At 38.9% G+C, this 21759-nt stretch overlaps 2 protein-coding genes across 8 annotated transcripts in view; one reads left to right on the top strand and one right to left on the bottom strand.

Annotated features, from left to right (window-relative positions):
* Positions 1-123: 123 nt before the first annotated feature.
* Positions 124-6271, bottom strand: LOC144001344 (G-protein coupled receptor 26-like). The gene is made up of 3 exons (XM_077495571.1): positions 5406-6271; positions 3646-3759; positions 124-801 (listed from the first exon to the last, which is right to left on the bottom strand). The coding sequence occupies exons 1-3, from the start codon at positions 6089-6091 to the stop codon at positions 528-530; spliced, it is 1074 nt and encodes a 357-aa protein (XP_077351697.1). The 5' UTR covers positions 6092-6271; the 3' UTR covers positions 124-527.
* A 3875-nt stretch (positions 6272-10146) lies between these two features.
* The window catches only part of ikzf5 (IKAROS family zinc finger 5), a 133794-nt gene continuing 122181 nt past the window's right edge, over positions 10147-21759 (top strand). For all 7 annotated transcript variants that reach the window (XR_013278599.1, XR_013278600.1, XR_013278601.1 and 4 more), the window contains exons 1-3: positions 10147-10252; positions 12137-12220; positions 18985-19120. The gene's annotated coding sequence lies outside the window, so the exon portion shown is untranslated. The remainder of the gene's footprint in view (positions 10253-12136; positions 12221-18984; positions 19121-21759) is intronic.

The following is a 21759-nucleotide window of genomic DNA, read 5'->3' as shown; positions in this document are numbered from 1 at the left end:
TTTAATATCACGATAATGCCATTACTGTTGCATCCTTACTCTTTAGCTCAGTTGCTAGAGCATGAGAGCCTTAATCTCAAGGTTGTGGGTTCGAGTCCCACATTGGGTGGTAGTTTGTTTCGAGGGATGTTCGGTTGGTGTGTTCTAGACACCATATCTGATTTAAAAACACAGTACTACTGAAGTCGAAGCCTGCTTTGTTCAGTCAGTAGAGCATGAGGTGCTTAATCTCAAGGTTGTGGGTTCAACCCCCACATTCGGTGGTAGTTCCTTAGATGTCTTGTTGCCAATGAAAGGTGTATTTTGACACCATCTCCAGAAAAACAAGACTGAAAAGAAGAAACCAGTAAGCTGAGTCCGTAGAGCATGAGACTTCATCTCAGGAATGCGGGTTTCAGCCCACATTTTGAATTGCTGTACGTCGCATGGGTTGAAATACCAACACACCTTTGTCAAAACCGAACACCGAGACTTTTCTGCAAGGAGAAAATCCAATCACGGTCTCTGCTTCACTGGCCAAGTGATGGCTATCTGCCGGGCGCTTGGCTGTGATCACGCACAGCGTTGGCGGCGAGCTGGTCGTCTTGATCCCTCCTGGCGTTGGCCTTCAACGCGGGCGAGATGGAATCCCTCCGGCTCCTGCCAAGGATCTTGCGAGCCAGGAGGCCGCAGGTTTTCCTGTACTGGTGGCGGAGCAGTGAGTAGACGAAGGGGTCGCTGGCCGCTTTGCTGTACACCAAACATTTGGAAAGCACGCCCCAGTGAGCGCTGATGTGCTCCGGGGAGAACAGCTCCACCAATCTACATCCAATAGAGCAAGAGAAAAGTCAACTGAAAATAGCAGGCAGTTGGGGCTACACATTACTTGATGCAACTCATTTTCTTATGTACAGTCACTTGGTAAAAATCTATGATATAGACAGTATATAGAAAAAAAAAATACTTTTATAGTTTGACCCCTCTCACGTGCTGTCAACACATTTAAATTTATTAAAACATATTTTAAAACAATAATTTAAAAAAAAAAAGTAATATAAATGTATTTTAAAACAGAAATTATCATTATTATTATTATTATTATTATTATTATTATTATTATTATTATTATTATTATTATTATTATTCTCAATTACTTTTTACAGTGGCACCATGAGGTATGGTTGGGTTAAAATTGTTTCTGTTTTTATTTTAATTTCTTTTCTTTTTTTTTTATTCAATTAGTTGTAATTAGGTTTTAGGGCAGATTTGCTAGTCCTCTATTTTAAAATGCTCTGTTTTGTTGCATTTTTGTTATTTTAATATCCTTTTTTAAATATCGTCAACTTCTTAAAATTATTGTATTTGTCAAATTTTTGCAAACATTTTTTTGCCAAAATCGTCTCCTCATCATGCATATGCTTCAATTTTTTTTTGTGTTTCCTTGAAAAATCAGAAGAAAAAAAAAGACTTATTAGGCGATTATTTTAAGAAGGCGTCAACATATGGAGTATTTGTTGAGTGCAAGATTTAAAAAAAATGTCACTGACTCTTGTATAATCAAATATTTGAACTTCCTTCTTCTGTACAAACGTACAACAATACTAAAATAAATACTATTTAATTATTTATTTAGAACTATTTGTGCCAAAGAGGTTGAATCAAACAGCCACAGTCTAGTTGATCTATGCTGAGGATAAAGAAAATAGTATTATGCCAGACAAAATAAGGTGTACAAAGTACAAATATAGTCAAAAATAAAAGTCACTGGGGGGGGGGAAATAGTCAAGTAAACTATAGATAACGGAAAATTTGACTTAAGGACAGTAACTTACGTTATATTATATTTCCATCTATTGGATGAGTTTAATTTGAGTGGAAGAGCTTGCGTTGAAACTTCATAACAATGTCTGCAAATATCAAGCCGTCCTATTGCGCTCGATTGTGTTCATGTGTGAAGAACAAGCAAACGCTTTGTTTGGTGCCTAATCTGTCCTCTTAATTACGCGCATCTCCTCCATTCTGCCAGCCGGCTATTTCCATCCCGCCCAATCTAACAGCTTGTGACAGGTCGCCGGCGCTAATGCACGCGGCCAAATACTAATGAGAGCTACCGATAGCGGAGCTGACTCATTTGCTTCCACCCGCCCGCCCGACTTTCATTTCGCCGCCGAGGATTAAGCGTGCTTGAGAGGATCGATGGGCGGCGAGAGTGAAATCTTATTGCCACCATGATGGGGATCAAGTATCAGCACAATAAGGAGGAGAGCTCCGCAAATTCAATTCGACTCCAAGTGAGCGCCGTTCTCATGGCTGTTAGTAGCGATTGGCGTTATCGGCGTTTAATCGGTCGTTGAGAATTCTAATCCGTTCATCTTTTGGGTTCCCGCCACATTGTGGATTTTAAAAACCCGTAGGCGGTATTGTGACCCGTTTTGGGCTTTTTGATGGTTCTGACCAAGCCATTTCAAGATAAGATACTGCCTATGGGCTACTGTGAACATTTTAACCTTTTTTTTTTTTTTTTAATTTATTTATTTATTTATTTTTAACAATATCAAGTCAGAATTTAGAATGAAGTAGCATGCGGTTACACAGGAGTCTTCTGGATGTCAATGCAGACTAATTTGGAGCAGGAAGAAGAGGCAGAGAAATATTTTAAGAATCGGTTAATCTATCGATTATTCAAGATGTTTGCAAATGTCTTATTTTATGTGAACTACAGAAGATAATCCGTCTTCTGTCATGAAGGACTACAGAAATAAGTCAACAATTACTGCTGATATGCTGAAATCAGAGGATTTGGATCATTTTTCATTACAAATGGCTACAAGCGATTACTCGATTATTAAATCAGTCGATAATCAATTACTTGTCGATTAATCGATTAATTTTGACAGCACTAATTTCCATTAGCCCATATATGGCATTTCACACAATATGCTAGCATTTATCTATCATATTTTTTATGAAATAACAATGCTTGGTTGAATTTTTTATTTTATTTTGTTTATGCAAGGTTTAGAGTTTTAAGTTTCAGTTTACAGTAAATTTAAAATTGGAGAGACAAATAAACAGCTTGAAGCATTTGGTCTTTTGTTGGGAGAACAACTTGTCAGCGGCGAAATCCACACGCTTATAATGTTTTTCTGGTCGATACAAATATTGGCATGGAAGCAGGAGTTCAGAACATTCAGCTTAATCCAAATATTTAGAAAAAAAAAATGTACATTTTCACAAGTGAATAAAGTCCATCTAGTCAAGCGATGTTTGTGATTAATTTTGGGGTTATTTGGAGCATTATGTTGGCATGAAACATTCAAATTAATCACACCACATGTATCAAGATGCATGTCCAATTGTCTTTTATTAGAGAGATATTTTATGATCATTCTTCCGGTTGATGGTGTTTCATGTCAATAAGTTTGATTATTTTTTTTCTGCTGTTTGAATGGGAGAAGTCACATTGTCCTTCTGCTTTGAAATTGCTTTATTGCTCACTTGTTATTACCATCAATAAACTCCAACCAACTTAGAAGGAGAAGAGCAAATCAATATTAAAATGCCAAGTCTTTTGAGTCTCGAATCAAATGTCATGAAATGTCCCTTGTGCAATCCGCCCTTCTCTTCGTTTAATGAACAGCACTTTTTGGCAAACTCGGCGCTCACCTGGTGACGACGTACGGGGTGAAGCACAGCACAAACGTGCCGATGAAGGTGCTGATCTTGTTGGTGGACCGCTGCCTCCGTTGCTTCTGCTCGTCCAGGCACTTCTGGCGAACACTGCGGAGGAAATCATGAGATGAAGCAAAAGCATGCTGGGAAATGTCATTCTATCTGTCATGGCTATCTGTACATGAATATACATTTCTTTTGAAGTACTTTCTTTAGTTTGTGTTTACTTTTCAAAACTCTGACCAATGTATACAGTGGGTCTAAGACTTTTTTACCACATCAAAAATTGTAAATTATTTTATATTAGTGTAATAAGCCACAATTACAAATATGCATTTTGTGTTTAGGGTTTCAAAATAGGGTTTCTGTAATAATAATAATAATAATAATAATAATAATAATAATAATAATAATAATAAAATTTATTTGTATAGTGCCTTAAAAACAAGGTGCTTGACAGCAAAAAAAAAAAAAAAAAAAGTGCATTTCTACGTGGATTAAGACTTTAAAAGTAGGGTTAGGGATTTAAATTTATTTGGGTCACAATTTATAACAATAATTATATAATTAAGTATAAAAAAATAGCTGTCCGAATGAATTAGCACAAGAAAATTAATTAATTAATTAATAACTTAAAAAAAATATGTGTTAAATTAGCTAGGTAGGTTAGCGTTTTAAAGGTAGTGTTAGGTGTCAAAGTAAGGTTTCAGAATTTGAGTAGGGTGTCAAAGATTAAGGGCTTCAGGGTTTGGGTGTAAAAGTAGGGGTGTAAATTTAAGGTAAGGTTCAAGGAGTCCGTGTCGGGTTCAAAGTAGGGTTTCAATAAAGGGTTTTAAAATCAGTGGTTTTAAATGATAAGAGAAGGAAGAAGAAGAAGAAGATGATGATGATGATGAAGAAGAAGAAGACGTATAAGTAGTAGTAATAGAAGAAGAAAAGGAAGAAGAAATAGAAGAAGAAGTAGTCATAGAAGAAGAAAAGGAAGAAGAAGACGAAGAAGAAATCGAAGAAGAAAAAGAAGACAAAGAAGAAAGAAATAGAAGAAAAAGAAGAAGAATGAATGAGAAGAAGAAGTAGAAGAAGACGAAGAAGAAATCGAAGATGAAGACAAAGAAGAAAGAAATAGAAGAAGTAGAAGAAGAAGAAGTAGTAGTCATAGAAGAAGAAAAGGAAGAAGACGGAGAAGAAATCGAAGAAGAAGAAAAAGAAGACGAAGAAGAAAGAAATAGAAGAAGAAAGAAAAAGAAGAAGAAGAAAAAGATGAAGAAGAATGAATGAGAAGAAGAAGAAGAAGAAGAAGAAGTAGAAGACGTAGTAGTAGTAATAGAAGAAGAAAAGGAAGAAGAAGACGAAGATGAAATCGAAGAAGAAGAAGAAGAAGAAGAAGACGAAGAAGAAGAAAAAGAAGACAAAGAAGAAAGAAAGAAGAAGAAGAAGAAGAAGAAGAAGAAGAAGAAGAAGAAGAAGAAGAAGAAGAAGTAGTAGTCATAGAAGAAGAAAAGGAAGAAGACGGAGAAGATGAAATCGAAGAAGTAGAAGAAGACGAAGAAGAAATCGAAGATGAAGACAAAGAAGAAAGAAATAGAAGAAGAAGAAGTAGAAGAAGTAGTAGTCATAGAAGAAGAAAAGGAAGAAGAAGACGAAGATGAAATCGAAGAAGAAGAAGAAAAAGAAGAAGAAGAATGAATGAGAAGAAGAAGAAGAAGAAGAAGAAGAAGAAGAAGAAGAAGAAGAAGAAGAATTGTCCCTCCTACCTGGGATGAATGTCGACGAGCAGCAGCAGCGTCTGCATGGTGATGACGTCGATGCGCTTGCAGTGGAACCTGGCCACTTGGAGCACTTTCAAGTAGGTGACGCACATGGCCACCAGGGCGAGCAGGAAGCTGAGCCCGTGCAGAGCCAATGTGAACGCCACGAAGTGGGGGCCGCCCCCGCCCTTGTCCCTGGAGCCGCGCAGGGTGCACGACGCGTACAGGTGATGGTAGCCCACCCAGGAGCGGCATGAGGCGGCGGCGGAGAAGCACAGCGAGTGCGCCCACGTGTAGCCCAACGCCGCCGCCGCGTCCCGGCGCCGCACTCTGGAGTGGTAGCTGAGCGGGAAGACCACCGCCACCCAGCGGTCGATGCTGAGCGCCGCCATGGTCAGCATGGAGTTGGTGGTGAGGAAGGTGTCCAGGAAGCCCGCCGTCTGGCAGAGACCCCCTCCCGAGCCGCCATGCTGCTGTTGGCCGGCTGCGAGGAGCCCCGCCAGGGTGAGGGGCATGTTGGAGACGCTCTGCAACAGGTTGCAGAAGGTCAGGTTGAGGATGAAGAGCGCGGGGGCTTGCTTGCGGATCTCCGGGTTGTGCACGAAGCAGATCAGCACCAGAAGGTTGGACAGCAGCGACACCGCGATGAGAGCCAGCAGCAACGCGGCGCACGCCGCGTCCGCTGCGTGCATGGTGCTGCCTCCTCACGCGCTTTCCTTCATCGCAAACCGCATGCAAGTCATCCAAAACTCACATCATGCGTCATCAGCTCGCAGGAACGAGCTGGCTGTTGCTTCCCAAGCTTTGACTGGATCTTGCTGGCTCATGCGCAAATACGCATCGATGCAAAAAGCATCCTCCGGGGGGAGGAAAAGAAAAAAAAAAAAAAAAAAAAAAGTAGTCCAAGCTTCTCTTTATGTCTTTCGAGTGAGCGAGTGTGTCATCGCACTCGTCTTTTCCGCCAGTGCATCACAGACTGTAGCATCCAATGTGTTTAAAAATAGACCCATTTGGCATGGGAAAAAAATAGCAGCAGACGCACGATTGCGTGGCTGCGGGATGACGTCACCCAATCACCAACGCAATAATGATCGATCAAGTTGGACTTTTCGGACTTCTTTTTATACCCCTAACATTTATAACAGTTTTTCTTATTGCAGAACTCCAATGAAGGTGTGAAATGACCGTTGTTGTATTTTATGCAACTTTCCCACGTATTTAAAAAAAAAAAAAAAAAAATGATGCAAAACAATCCAAAAATACAATAAAACTAACTTTTAAGTACTGAATATAGAGCCTATATCAGTGCCATGATATTTATTTTTGACTTTATTGGGCATTTAAAGTTGACCCTTGGAAATATAAAATGCAAACTTTTATTGGTTGTATTAGACAAAATAAAAAAAAAAGCCTTGCTGAGCAGTTTAATTTTTTTTTTTATATTATAATTCATTAATTTCAAATGTATTTTCTCATATACATACATATATATATATATATATATATATAATGTCACCCCATCATTTTGCCTTTTTCTGCCTGTAAAAACAAAGGCGTGCCATATTAGGTGGTATTGGTCTCGTCTGATCCTTTTACAAACAAAACTCCAGACAAATATTATGAAAAGCACCAAAAAAATTCTAGTTGCATCATATTCCTTCATAAGTTTAGTCTGGCCCTCATAGGAACTTGGGCAAAAGGTTTCCCCACAACTGCGCATGAGCGTTACCAAATATGGTTCCTCAGCATGCATCAAGGGTTAAAATGCCTCAACACTTGAGCTCTCAAAACGCAATTTCATCTCGGTGCGACAGACCCGATTAGTGTTGTCTCATGTGTCGCTTTGAATCCATCATAGACTTCTTTCTTCTACTCCCTTGGTGGCTGCCTTTGGCATGTCTAACAGTACAGCGCTCGTTTAGTTGATGGCTGGCTATGTTTTCACGGTTGTGCGACGTAAAACCATTGTGATGGCTTGTGCGGGTGTTTGCCAGCAACACCGCAGCACGTGTGGCCATGGCGACCAACTTTGTTGTGATCTCTGCATACTGTACACTTTGTATCATAAGGAATCACGTTGCACCCAGCGTGAGATGCTCACACCACATGATCCCTAGAAGAAAGCTGCAAAACAACATCCAAAGTAGAAATTGCAATTTCTTTTTTTGAGAGATGTATGAAAGGCATCAATAGAGAACAATAGATGGAGTGAACCTTGTAGATATTGTCAAAGTTAAATAGTTAACTCATTTATTTATCACACACAAAAAAAAAATCACATTAATCATGTACTAACACAGATTAATCACAATATTAATTTTGACCGCAAATCATCCTTTAGCTTGTCAGAGGATGGTTATGTTAAAGGTAGCACAGGTTGTGTTTGAGCAATCTACATAAATAGCCTACATCATGCTTTAAAGTAAAGCATTTAATAAATGTTTGCGCATGACATTCATTACATTCATATTTGTTCAGGTCATTTGTTCCCATTTTAAATTATGCAGATTTATTTATTTATTTAATTCAATCTCTGGTGCAATAACCTTATTTATTGATTGATTAAATTTAGATTTTTTTAATATTATTATTATTATTATTATTATTATTATTATTATTATTATTATTTATTTATTTATTTATTTATTTATTTATTTATTTATTTTTTCCTTCCTGTTTGCATGCATCTGTTCTCATTGCTGCTGGAAATGTAAATTTCCCAGAGGGAGCTATCCTAAAGTGATCAATAAATTTAAGTATAAGTAATAAACTTAATAGAAAAAGAGGATGAGAGTGTGCAGTGGATCAAAAAATGTTGAAGACGTCCTCATAACATTAAATGTCGAAAGAATTTATTAATGTGGGGGGTTGATGATTGCTTCATGATTGTGTAATCGAGATGCATTTTGTTCGTGCTGTGTGGATTTGCTGCCATCTTGTGGCATCAATATGCAATTGCACTGTGGCGTGTTCCTCCGCTAAAGCAGCTAATGGACGTTTCCAGTCTAACAAATTAGAGTTTTGTGCTTCTTCGCTCGCTGTTATTATGGAAAGAAATGGTCAAAACAACACCATATTATCCATGTAAAGTCAACGCTAGGCAGTCATGTAAACCAACGTGCTAAGCTAAACAACATCATTTGAACATGTACGTCATCCATTTTTACAGACTCCACACGCGAGGCCTGCTGGATATGGTCATTATGCTAGCCAAATAGCATGTTCTTGTTTAATCAGAATCCTTCAGTAAGGACCGATTAGTCTCATTTAACACTGTCGCAAATGAACGTGAACCTAATGTTCCATTTTTGGCTCTGATTAGTTTCAGGACCGAAAATTAAAAGCTGTATTCTTTTTAATTGAAGGGGATTTTCACACTACCCACTTGCCAGCATAAAAGTAATCAGTCTATTCATTAGAACGGCATTGTCACATACTTCAGCTGTCTAGAGTAGACGGCAACGCATTATTACGCATGACAAATTGGCAATAGAACATTCTTAATGAATTCCACATAGAGACTTTTTTTTTTAAATCCTATCATGCCCTTTACACAGTGAAGGAACAGACAGGGTGTTGAAGCTCTGCTTAATTTATGAGGAGACTTTTGGTGAAACATTACAACAGCTACTTGCAGTTAATCCACTATCTCACAAATCACCAGTGAGTTATAACTCACAATTTTTCTTTCTCTCAAACAAAAGTAGAACTGCTGAAAAACAAACCCATTAATGTTTATCCACCTGTCCTATTTCGGAAACAATTTTTAAGAAATGCTCCTTATAAGACATGTTAGAATGTGAATCTTTTGAAAACGAAAAGCAAAGTGATGGAAGATTCCAGTGGCGGTTTTGACATGGTAGGGGAGGCTCCTTGTCCTTGACACAGCAGAGTGGTAAATTTCTCAAGTTGATTCAGACCAAGGTCCATCCAAATCACTTGTCACTGGTGAAAGTTAACAGCTAATCAGCTGCTAACAGCTGTCTAATCAATGGTAAATAGAGAAAATAATTTGTGATATATGGTATGTATTTAAAAATTGGGATTAGCAATAGAGGCAAAAATAGAATAAAGTGGCTAATAAGAAAGTAGTAATTGGTATATTGGAGGCAAGTATTATTTCTGAAATCAGGTCATCTGTAAACTATTCCGTTTTATGGGTAATGTAAGTTGAATTTGATTGATATTAAAGTGCTTTCAGATCATAGTTTCAGGCATATTTTAAGGTTAAATGATTAATGTAAGCAAATTATTATTATTCTTACTATTTAATGTAGACACAGGATTGTTTGCAAATAATTGCAGGTCACAGGATTTTTGGTCATTCGCTGACATCACTGTTCACATGCATGTACAGTTGTTGTAATTCAAATGACCCAGTTGGAGTTTTGTTAATATTTAGAAAATATTAAACATTTCAACTGAAAACATTTAAAGTCATTTTTAACTTAAATTCATCCAACAAGTACAACTAGTAAGTGGTAATTTCTACCCTGTCCTGTCTAAATGTCATTACGTTAAAACTATATTTCGAGACAAATTTTATTTGAAAGCTGTTTCAAATCAAGGGACATTATTTATTTTGAAAATAATCGGATGAAGTGTCAAAACGACTTTCTGTAGAGTATTTATAACGTTTGTTATGTGGGGGAAATCTTTTGGCGAAACACCACCTGCTGAATTGTTCCCAACCAAAAATATTTGACCAATCAAATTGTTTACATAAGATGTCGTCACCTGTATCCATGCCGTAGAGCTTGCCGTCCAACAGGTGGCTGCCATTTGCTTATAGCGTCGAGTTGAACGACCATAAAAGTGTTTTCTGTCCTTGTGCCTCAAACTGGCGAACAATGGTGAGAAATATTTCTCTTCTGACTTTTTTTGAGTTTCGTAAATGTGTGAAAACTGTTTAACTGACTCGCTTTTTTGACCGTGTTTAATCGACACGGTTCTGCTTAATTAATGTCATGCCTGTATGCAGTCATGTTGGTGAAGGAAGATCATAAAATCCCCGGTAAAACCAAATTGAAATATTTTCAAGCTCGTTGTGATGAAATTCTCATTGTTCTAAACGTTCTTGCCAGAATAAAAATGTCTTTATCTGACTGAATAGTTAGCTTGAATATGGAACATCAGTTTCCCTCCCATATAATCGAAATTTGTTTGTTTGAATGTACTAATTTGGTCTTAGTTTTAAGTACATAATGTCATACTGTTAACATGTAATGTGAACATAATGTCCACTGTTATGTTTCATTTTGTCCTCCAAAGTCCCATTTGGCCCACAGTGAACTTAAATGTCCACAGTTATGTCTCACGCTCCTTGTTGTCCCATCCTTGTGGCCATTTTGTCCTACAATGTCCAATATTGCGTTACATTCTGCCCTATATTTTAGCTCATCTTCCAGTTTGTCCAATAGTGTTCTTTTATATTCAGTTTTGTGTCCCATGATGCTCCATTATATCCCATCATGTCCTTTAAATCATTTTGTTGTCTAGAAGGTCCTATGTTCCATATTGTAATTTTTTTTGTCCTCTCGTCCAAGATTTCTTCACATTATGTCTCATTTCATCCCAAAGTGTCCCATAATGTCCGGTCATGTGTACAACTGTACATGGTTAAATCTAAGCTATTATTTATTTTATTTTATTTTTAAACTGCTGTGGTATCAGTTTTCATTTGCGGAATTGTATATTTGCGCATACAAATGTACATGAAGACGTATGTAAAGTGTTGGAAAACGCTTCATCATCTGTATTACGATGACTGTTTCTAAAAATTCAAGTTCCTCGAGGAAAGAGGAACAAGTTAGTCAGCGAAATGTCCTCCCTCGTGTGTGGCACCAAAAAGAAAAACGCATTAGCAGAGCGCGAGCGGCCAAGGATGACTCGCGCCCGCGGCTCAATGAAAACACGCCTGGCCTGTCGTCTCTTATTTTTTTTATTTGTGCCTTGCACCGGCCGTCACCCGTCTGTAGGCGAAACTTTACATGCTCATATATACATACATGGTCTGTGTGCTTGTGCATGCCATGAGTCATAATCATAAGTTCAAATGTTGGCCGGCGTGGTGACACACACGACTCCGCTCGGAAACATGCTGCTGTCTTTCTGCACGTTATTCTCTGGAGGGATGTTGTAAATGCGCACCCAGTGAAGGTCAAACGCCGGTGGAGAGTGGATTTATGTAACTCAATTATTTTGTTTGTTTTGACCAAATGTAAGTGCAGGTCTTTTCTGCTCATATCACATTGGAATGCCCCAAAAGTCATACAAAAATTATCTGGAAAAATATGAAATGTATGTCATCATGGTCCGTTTTGTTATGGCTGCCCTCTGTGGGATGGTTTTAACTATGAAACCACATGAAGTGGATAGAAAAGTCTACACACCCCTGTTCATTTCCCATGTTTTTAAACTTGAAAAATGAGACCCAGTTCAAAACTTTTTCCGTCATAACTGTAATGTGACCTATAACCTGTCCTGTACAAATCAATTGGAAAACAAAACAAAACAAAAACAACCCGGAGATAATTAGTTGCAGAAGTGCGCACACCCTCATACTCTATAATTGCAGTTGTGGCCGTGTTCATAATTAACCAATCACATTCAAAATCATGTTCAATGGGAGTCATCACACCAACCCAGTCACCATTGTGTCTCTGTTTAACCCCTGACAAAGTTCAGATGTTCTAGTAGGCTTTCCTGACATTTCTCTTTTGCTTTCTGCTTTCTAGCCCAAGCGTCATGGTTTTACATTGACACTTAAAGGTCCCCGTTCCAGACTCCAGCTGAACATGATTCGGTTCACAATCAGGCAGGTAAGAGTACAAAATGAAATTGTCTTATGTTTTTGTGAAACCAGGAACAGATTTTGTGACTTTTAAAAGGAAACATTAATATTTTCAATGTTTTCTTTTTGGGGAGTGATTAAGCAACACCATATCTATTATTTATTTTTATTTGTTATTTTTTTCCCTCACCTTTATTTGTCCAGAAAAGACAATTGAGAAGAGATTATCATTCCCACTGCTGACCCTGGCTGCACACAACAACAATTAATAAAATGTAGGCCTAACAATTGATTAATGATCAAATTAATTGACAGCCAATTTAATAACCAAGTAAAGTAATCGTTTAAAGACCTTGTTGAACTTAAAAAGTCTTTGGAATTTCAGCCTCTCAGCAGTTAATCTTCTCAGATGTATGTCGTCATCCATCAAAGTAGACTGATGATCTTTGTATTAATCAAAATAAGACATTTGCAAACATCTGCTTGTACTAGACCTCAGAGGTGCCAATCTCCTAATGGATAAGAGTGAGCTTCAAGTTAGCAGCTGCATACTTTTGATCAGGTGCTGCCCTCTAGTGGACAGGATTGAATGAAATGTTCAGTCGGGGATTGGTATTGAACCACCAGAGGTCGCTCTGTGCTATATTTCATGGTCTCTCTATGAACACTTCATTCTAGTAAATTTCTGATGAGTCAAGTCATCTTTATTTTTATAATGCTTTCAAACAGCCTTAGCTGTCACAAAGCGCTTTACAGAAAAACAACAAAACAAACACAACATAAAACATCAATACAATACAATCGTAAGTGCTATAATTAAACAATTTATTTTCTTGTAAAATTGTCTTGCTTTATCCTTTTAGAATGACATATTTTTCTTGTGCTATTATGTCTATTTTCTTATGTAATATCACGACTTTTAGTACATAAAGAAAGCCAAACAGAACTATTATCTGACTGTTTTCTGTTTGATTGTGACACAAGTTTGAAATGTATTTTTCCAACATTTCTTGTCAAAATACTGTACACAGTATGCATGATAGTTATTGTATTGTGGCATCTAAATAAGTGACATGAACCATTAGGTTTATTATTTAAGGCCAGCCATCTCTCAGCACTCTAGAAGACCTCCTCTCACTCAGCCCTTCATCTGTATGGTATTTAGGGTCAAAACCATGAAGCCCCCCCTTGCCTTCCTCCTTTTAATGGGATGGTTTAGCGTACAGCCGATGGCGGTCAAAAGATAGCCGGTCCTTTTATACCTCCTGAATGGACATATTAGCAGGTAATGTCCTTAAAGAGGATTAGCGGATGGAAAGAAAGCGCCAAAGGGACGGCATGGCATAAAATAGGCAGGTGATAGCAGGAACGTCAGTGGAGCTTATGCTGCTTTGTGCGGCCTCTGGCTATAGAATGGGGATTAGTGACCATTGTGAATTCTGTGCTATTTTGAGTCAATGAAATATACAGAAATGTGTCCCAATATGCTGTACCTTCCCTGCTAATTTTAGCAGCGTATTCGTATTTTGTTTAATCATGAGCTAAGCAAGTAACCAAGTGCATGTGATCACATGAGAAGTGTTAAAGTCAAAAAAGTGGTTAATGCAGCTCTGCTCGCTGTGCGGTTAATTTATTTCAGTTCAGAAGGTCGAGGTCAAGAGGCCCAAACAAACACAAAAAGTCAGTGTGTTTGTTTTGTTTAACAGTTAATCTGCTTACTAGGCAAGTATCTTCCGAAAACACGCAAGGCAACCTTTGATGATGTGGAAATGGAAAAACTGTTGGCTAACGAATTCCAAACTTGCCTTTAATTCTTTGACGTCCTCGCGGATAAGACAGAGGACGTCAAGTTTTTTATTTATGGAATCCAGCATACTCACCGATACGTCGGCGGTTGCTAAATCGTCCGTGTCTGTTGACGAGTCATTTTTCCTTTTTTTTTTTCCGAAGGATTATCCCGACTAGCCGCCAGATCATCCATCGCGCAGCTATAAAAATAATCGTCAATTAAAAAAAAAAAAAAAAAAAAAAAAAAAGGAAATGGAAAAACTGTTAAAATAGTTGTTCAATTACAATGTTGTGGGTTCGAAATGTTGAGGCATTTATGAAAGAAGAAAAGCTGATTTCCCCATTAATTTGGAAAATTTAGGACATATTCTGACTGCTAATGTGGATTTTTTTTTTTTTTGTGGAATGTTAACCTTGTCGAGGTTAGTATGATTTAAATCGGTTGAGAAAAGTTTCATTTTGTTACATTTCTCCATTTGATAAATGCATTTTGACCGTGGAATGTTTGTATAATTGTGTGGATGCACTTTTTGAATAATTAAAATTGAGTTCTGTATTACGAGTCGGCAATTATGGTGACTGCATGGAATCAATTAAATTTTTTTTTTTTAAAAAAGCTGTTTTTGTGGGATTTGTTCATGCATAGATGACACGGAGTCAGACCGGGTCAGTGCAAAATCTGCTTTAGCCGCAGCTTGTTGGAAGGGAGTCAAGTGGAGGGCAAGCACCTGGTCGCGATGACCTTTAAGTGGAGATATGAAACGGGTAGAGAAAGGTTTCAACATTTTCAGTGGTAAGTGAAGCATTTCAACGAAAGAATAAAATCCAAGACCACGTGATCTGTTTCAACATCAAAACTTGAAATGGTTGTCAAATCTTTGTCCTTCCTGAGGTTTCCCAGATAGAACGTGCAGCACGGTGCTATAAAAGGAGCCTTGTGTGCCACTTCACGCTCCATGGCCAATTGACTTCTTTTTTCCCCCCCGTTAATCAAATACACTCTTAACCTAATCTGTCATAGCATTCAAAACCACAGGATTATCCTCGTGTTTCTGAAGGTGTTCCTTTTCCGCTCATACAGGTGGTCCAGTAACACCCTGTGCATTTTCAGAGTGCAACCTCTGTACCTTACAAAGAAAAAAAAAAAAAAAAAAACGCTCAGCTGCACTCCCACCACCCTGAATAAATAAAAGTATTATGTCCCGATTAAAATCAGATTAAACAGATGGAAGGGCAGACGATCTGAAATTGGGTTTTGGAGACTTTGAGCAGGAAGTTTGAGTGGCTACATTTCAGTTGATGTAAAGGCGGAAATTGTGAGTTGAATTGCACTGAAAAGCGTCTTTGTAAAACGAGATGGAAAAACAGCCTTTTGCAGGTTTGCTTGTAGTGCACGGTGCTGCCCGAAGAGGGCGCAACAATGCTTCTAACCACTGATTCCCCACGGTCAAATCCACTTGACACGATTTCTCTGCCCTTCACATGTACCAGTAACAGAAAAAGAACAAGTTCCAGGACTGGTGTCACGAAAAATATACTTCAAACCCAAACTACAAATTAGGAGTTCTCACCTCCAATGTGGGCCACAGTATTTCCTTTTCTCTATCAGCCTCTCAATCTCTGTCAATTTCTTAATAATAATAATAATAATAAAAAAAAAAATAATAATAATAATGGAAGCACACAGTCTGAATAAAAAAAAAATACAAAACAATCAGTAAAAATAAATAAATAAATAATCCAAAACAAAAATACAAATCAAAAGTTTTTTTTTTTTTTTAGGATGGTTTTGAGTCTTTTTTTTATTTTATTTTTATTTTATTTTTTTTTATTATTATTTTTTTTTTATTTTTTATTTTTTTTAAAGTTTCAACCATCTGTGGATATCTATCTATCTATCTATCCAAAAATGCACTTTATGGTCATATCTATTTTGGTAAAAATATTGTAATCTGTCAAAATCAGTGGCTCGTGTTGTCCAGTGAAAATGTAGGCACGCTTGCACTTGCTCACATCAGTCCACCGTGTTGACTTGATGAGGCTGAGGTTAATCTGTCGGTCCATCCGGATGCCTCAGGGGCCACCTTATTAGAGGAAATAAGATGTTGTGAGCCCGCTTGGCTCTGCACGCATTCCTTTGTGTGTGTGTGTGTCTCATGCATAAGAGACCATCAGTGAAGAGCATCGGAGCAATACCGTTCAGAACATGCCCGGACGGAACGCAGTCACGGACAAAAAGACCCTTGTGCTGGAAGACACGTGCTCTGGTGGACGGCAAAGCAATTTTGAAAGTTTATCTCGAAACAGAAGATGACCACCGTCAACGACTGACATTCGGACTTGGTTTAAAAAAAACAAAACTTTAAGACTTGAAACGATTGTCCAGACCCTCCTGTTACAGGGCAGAGGTTGAAAAGATGGGGACCTGTTGAAAATGACTAATAACAGGTTGTTCAGGTCATTTTTGGAGGGCTGGCCAAGGAGTTGACTGTACGTTTAGATGAAAGGGGTTTTAATTGGAAATGATAAGCCGCCGACAGAGAGCGTCTGTCAGCCCGCAAACCTTGGCGGTCTGTCTGCCGGTACTACCGCAACAATATCCACAGGGAGATTGGCAGATAGAAGCTGTTGTCAGCGCTCATCCAGCTCAGCGAAATTCTCAGTGTTTGGGCTCGCTTCAATTGTGTGCCAACATCTTGACCGTGCAACATATTCTCGACAAACAAACATTCCTCAAGGCGAGGGTGAGCAGAAATACTCTCAAATAGCTTCAACTAGATCCGGCACATCAAAGTCACTTGAGTATTTTTCATTCTTGGGGCCAGAAAAATGGAGGGCAGACACACAATGGGTCCACAGTGTTTGCTCAACTCTTCCATTAGTGTTGACATGAGTAGAAATTAAGTTATCATTCTTGTTTAAATATGTCTAGGCTCAGATATCACAAAAATTGGCACTTTTCTTTTGTGGTCATTCCTTTCGACGATGTATTAAGGCCACATACAATTACATATATTTTTTTAAAGGGGGAGTAATATTCGGAGAAGGAATTGACAAATTTAGAGAAAAAAATAATAGAATATTTGCAACGTAAACTGCCAAATTTGAGAGAAACTTGTAAATTTAGGAGAAATAAACCCGCATATTTACGACATTAAAAAGTGGTAAACTTGCATGACATTGATGACACAACAGACCTATTACAGGCAGTGCATCTTCAAAGTGTGAATGCTTACCATTTGCTCCCAAAAATGTATGTGTCCCAAAGACGCATTTATCTGTTTTTTTTTTTTTTTTTTTTTTAAATGCTAGGGAATACAGAAGGCTTTGATGCAGCCTCTCAAATGTAGAGAACTGGTGGTGAAAAAAATGGTAGTAATTACAAAAAATGGCCAGCAGGTGGCAGCAGAGTATAAGAGATCAACCAGGGTTATGATGAAAACAAGATGTTTCCCCACAATTCTAAGCAGATTTGTAAATCATAATAAAATTCAGCTGTATTCTAATACTAATTGCTGCAAAACGGAAACAGATAGAAATATTTTTTTTTTCTGATGAAAGAAGAGACTTTAATCTTTCTTTTGTTCGGTTCCATGTTTCTATAGCAATAAAACACAATATTCTGTGAGCGGTGCAAAATCAGTCAAAATCCAGTAAAACAGCCACGAGCGAAGGGGGTTGCTTCAGTGAAAATGGCTGCCAGTGAATGAGTTAATATAATATGGTTAATCTCTGGTAAAGAAATTACTTCTCATTATTTAAAAACCCGACCCAAAAGTATAATTTAACGAGTTCTTCCACCGTAAGCATTTTGCACACTTGGGAATCGTGACTTGTCACAAACAAGTAGGCTACATTTGTTTTTGTTTTGTTTTTTCTCACAAATCTGTGACTTTTTTTTTTTTTCTTGTAAATTTGTAAAAAAAAAATTCTTGGAATATTATCCCTCTCTCTGAAAAAAAAATATATTTATACGTGGCCCTGATACGCTCAGTCGATTATCTGGAGTATGGGTATTTGTGAATTTGATGTTAGCTTCATGGGATGTTAACAATGTAGAAGTAGAGTAGCTAAAAAAATACATCCACTAAAATATGTGATTCAATTAATAGTTGTGAAATAAGTAAACCTGTGACTGACTGTTGACCAGTCCAAAGACAGCTGGGATGAACTCCATTTCGTCCATGACACAAAAAAGGATAAGCAGTAGAAAATGGCTGAAATTATGAAAATTTATGCCCACGGCCGTCGACCAATAACGCAATCATAACCTTCTCATTGCAAACCGTCATAAAAGCCTAACGTATCTCCACAAAGACAGATGTCAAGAGATTCCAGCTTTTAACTGGGAGGCACTCACCGTCAGAGAGCCACCATTTAATTATGACACACAGGAAATTATCCCGGCCATGATAAGAAAGTCAAAGCCCTCTGGATGACAGCTCTGGAAACCTGAGAACTTATCACCAAAGTGGGGGTTGGAGGCCCCGTGACAGGGCGCCTGACAATCTGATTGGACTGTCATCCCCGGGTCATAATTAATATATTTATCAAATTCATAACTGAAAGGAAAATCTCTCTGCCATCAACGCTTTTGTCAAAAGAGGTTTGGCTAAGCCCCGGAGGTGAACAGTGGCCAAATTCATGCGGCAGCCGCTTTCCCTTGTGGCTAATAACGCTGCTGTCAGTATAATACACTAAAAGGCGGGGGGCCGGGGGGGGGGGGGGGGGCTCGCTCTTTTGGAGGCCATGACAGATAAATTGTCTCCCCTCCTGGACAGACCGAAACACAATTTAAAGGAAGAAAGGAAATATGTAGCAGCTTTTGCAAATGAATGCCTGCTATTGTTTCAAGGGAGCATCAAACATCAAAAACAGCGTACAACTCAATGTTTCAAACGATTGCGTTGAAGTCGCTTCTGGCTGCTACTTTAGACATTCCAATTTTGTATTTTTTGTACTTTTCTTTCCACTTGTGACCTTTTTTTTTATTCTGATTCCCAGTGGACTGCATTTCACTTCTGACCTGAGGACAGCGGCCCTTTCCTCGCCTCTGCAGGTGGAAGGCCGCTACGGGGATTCTTTTATCAGGCATTCCACGAGTACAAAACAAGGAAGGAGGAGAAGCCCAATTGTAAAGGTAACACAATCATCCGCTAAAGTAGTCACAGGAGTATCGCTTTCTTTAAGCCGCGCCGGGCATGGCGCAAGATTAGGATGCGGATTACCAAACTTCTACCTTGTGTCGCACACAGGATGCCGTATGTTTTTTTTTTTTTTTTTTTTTTTTTTTTTTTTTTTTAAAGTGTTGTAAGCAGTATGAAAAACTGAATTAGTCGATTGAATAATCTGTAGATGAATCGAATCTAAAAATATTCGATAGTGACAGCACAAGTTGAAAATGAACGGAAAGCAAATTATGTGGAAGGATGTTTTGGAGGTGGCTAAGGGTCACCTCCCCCCGATGCACAATCTTTTTGAAAATGGCAGACAGTTGAGACTGTGCTTCCTCCTTACCTGGAATCCAACCCTGTGGGCCAGACGTCACCTTTGACTCTCGTACTTGACCCCCTAGCATGGACTTTGCCGAGGTCAAGACATGTTCAGACTCTGTTGTGCATCTCCGCTTGACCGCTTTCAAACAGAGATCTGACTGAATCGCTGATTGATGAATCGACTACAGATACGAGGCGTTCAGGATTTATGATTGACTTCCCGCAGTATGGCAACGATTGAACACAAATTTGAACTTAACAGTCAAATGACAAAAAGCAAGTACAGCAGTAACTGTGGAAGTCAACCTTTAACATTTCTTGCCAATAATATATGTGACCTCACTAGTCTAAACATGAGATTCTGATTAATATTACATTTGTGGAATAAGAGTTATGAAGCAAAATCCAGCCGTTTTTATCCCTCTCAGGGGGCGGCCATTTTGCCACTTGCTGTCGACTGAAGATGACATCACAGTTGCTTGGGCAACGACCAATCACAGCTCACCTGTTTTCTGAAGCTGAGCTGTGATTGGTTGTGCATTAGTTTTTTTTGAGTTACTATCCGTTGCTTGGGTGCATTATTTATTTATTTATTTATTTATTTATTTATTTATTTATTGTCTAGATAGTTTTAATACCTAGGTGGTAGTTTACTTTAAAGGAATACCTGACTCATTGAGCCATTTTCAGCAGTAAAAAGTTAATATTTTGTCTATAATTAAGGTGGTAACTTCATCAGTCGACAGCAAGTAGAAAAATTACATTTTAAAGGTACTAATTGTACCTGAAAAATAATGAAGTTACCACATTAATTATAGACAAAATATTAACTTTTTACTGCTGAAAATGGCTCAATGAGTCAAGTATCCCTTTAAAGTAAACTATCTTTGATTCAATTCATGGTTCATTTGCCTCTATTTTAGCACGAGCCTAACTTGTCAGACCAAAATATTTCTGTTTAAAAAAAAAAAAATCAGATATTGTTTATTGTAATACAGATTTATTTATTGCTTTCGTTCCGTACACCTTGAAAAAAATGATTGCACTGTAAACCGCAAGTGCAATACTGAGTTGAAAAAACAAAACAAAACGCAATTTGATTATTTTTCAAAGTCGTTCAGCTGTAGCCTGCATCGTGTGTCGGATGACAATGACTTTTTGTTTTTCCACTCCACTCATTCTCCCGGAGACCCTGCACCAACTGCTGCCGTGTAAGCGAGTGGGCAGCACAGGTGCGCATTGGCGCAAAGTTACCCAGACTGCCCCCCCCACCCCCCTCTCATCTCATGTGTGCTCTATTGATGTCCATGTTGCACAGGGGGCAACCTGTGTTTGGGCTTTCCACATCTTTTGAGTTGCTGGCCCACAATCCACCTGCCCCGAGCCCCTCTCGCAAACGAGCGTTCTACTTTCCACTTTGCAGGTGGAAACGCGGTTGGAGTGAGGGTAAGTAGGGGCGAGGCCACCTCTCCCTCTCATTTCCCCTCACCTATAGCCCCCCTCCCAGCACCCCTATACCGACTCTCTCCCGAAGCGTTTTGCCTGCGTGAGCACACACAAGGTGTCCATTCATGCCACATGGCCCGACAACCGCGTCGCTCCATCCTCCGCCGTCTCCAGCTGAGGCAATTCAACTGGGGCCAGGAGCGGGGGACCTTTAATCTAACAGAATGTAGCCGGCACCTGAACTACTTAACCGCTATGCTTGTTCAAGGGGGGCGGCTAGCCAGGCTAAGGTGACTGACGTGTAACAAAAAGCCCCGAACTTTATCCCCGGCCAGGATGAGTACATTTCCTTTCTGTTGTCCCCCACAAAGGCTAGCAGGCACAAATGGGCCGCTATCTGTGTCACCGGGAAGTGGAGAGCAATTTGTTTCTATTAAACGGGACCATCCTCATCTTCCCCGACTGACCCCAACCCCCCCCCCCCCCCCCCCCCCCCCCAAACTTTGCATTTGCAGTCACAGGGCCTTTATGCTGCCATTCTGTGGGTTCAGCTTGAGCTCGTCTGCTAGTCTTGACCAAAGGCATGCTAATAACCGTCATTTGTGAGGCGCATTTAGCTATATCGAAAAGTCAAGATTGGATGAGAGCACAATTTTGAAAGGGTAATTCAATGAAATATGGCTGCATCTGCTCATATACATGGACTATGCTTTCCTTATTTGAGGCTTCTGGATTTCTCTCAAGTCCAGCAGAGGGCAGAAATGTAGCATTGATCCTTTTTATTTAGCACACAGGTTCCATTTCCAAGTAGACTCATTCAACCTGCTGGACATTTTTA

Source organism: Festucalex cinctus, chromosome 14, assembly GCF_051991245.1.
Source record: "Festucalex cinctus isolate MCC-2025b chromosome 14, RoL_Fcin_1.0, whole genome shotgun sequence".
Taxonomy (NCBI): Eukaryota; Metazoa; Chordata; class Actinopteri; order Syngnathiformes; family Syngnathidae; genus Festucalex; species Festucalex cinctus.
The sequence above is the reverse complement of the archived record's forward strand: the minus strand, read 5'-3'. Positions and strand labels throughout refer to the sequence as shown.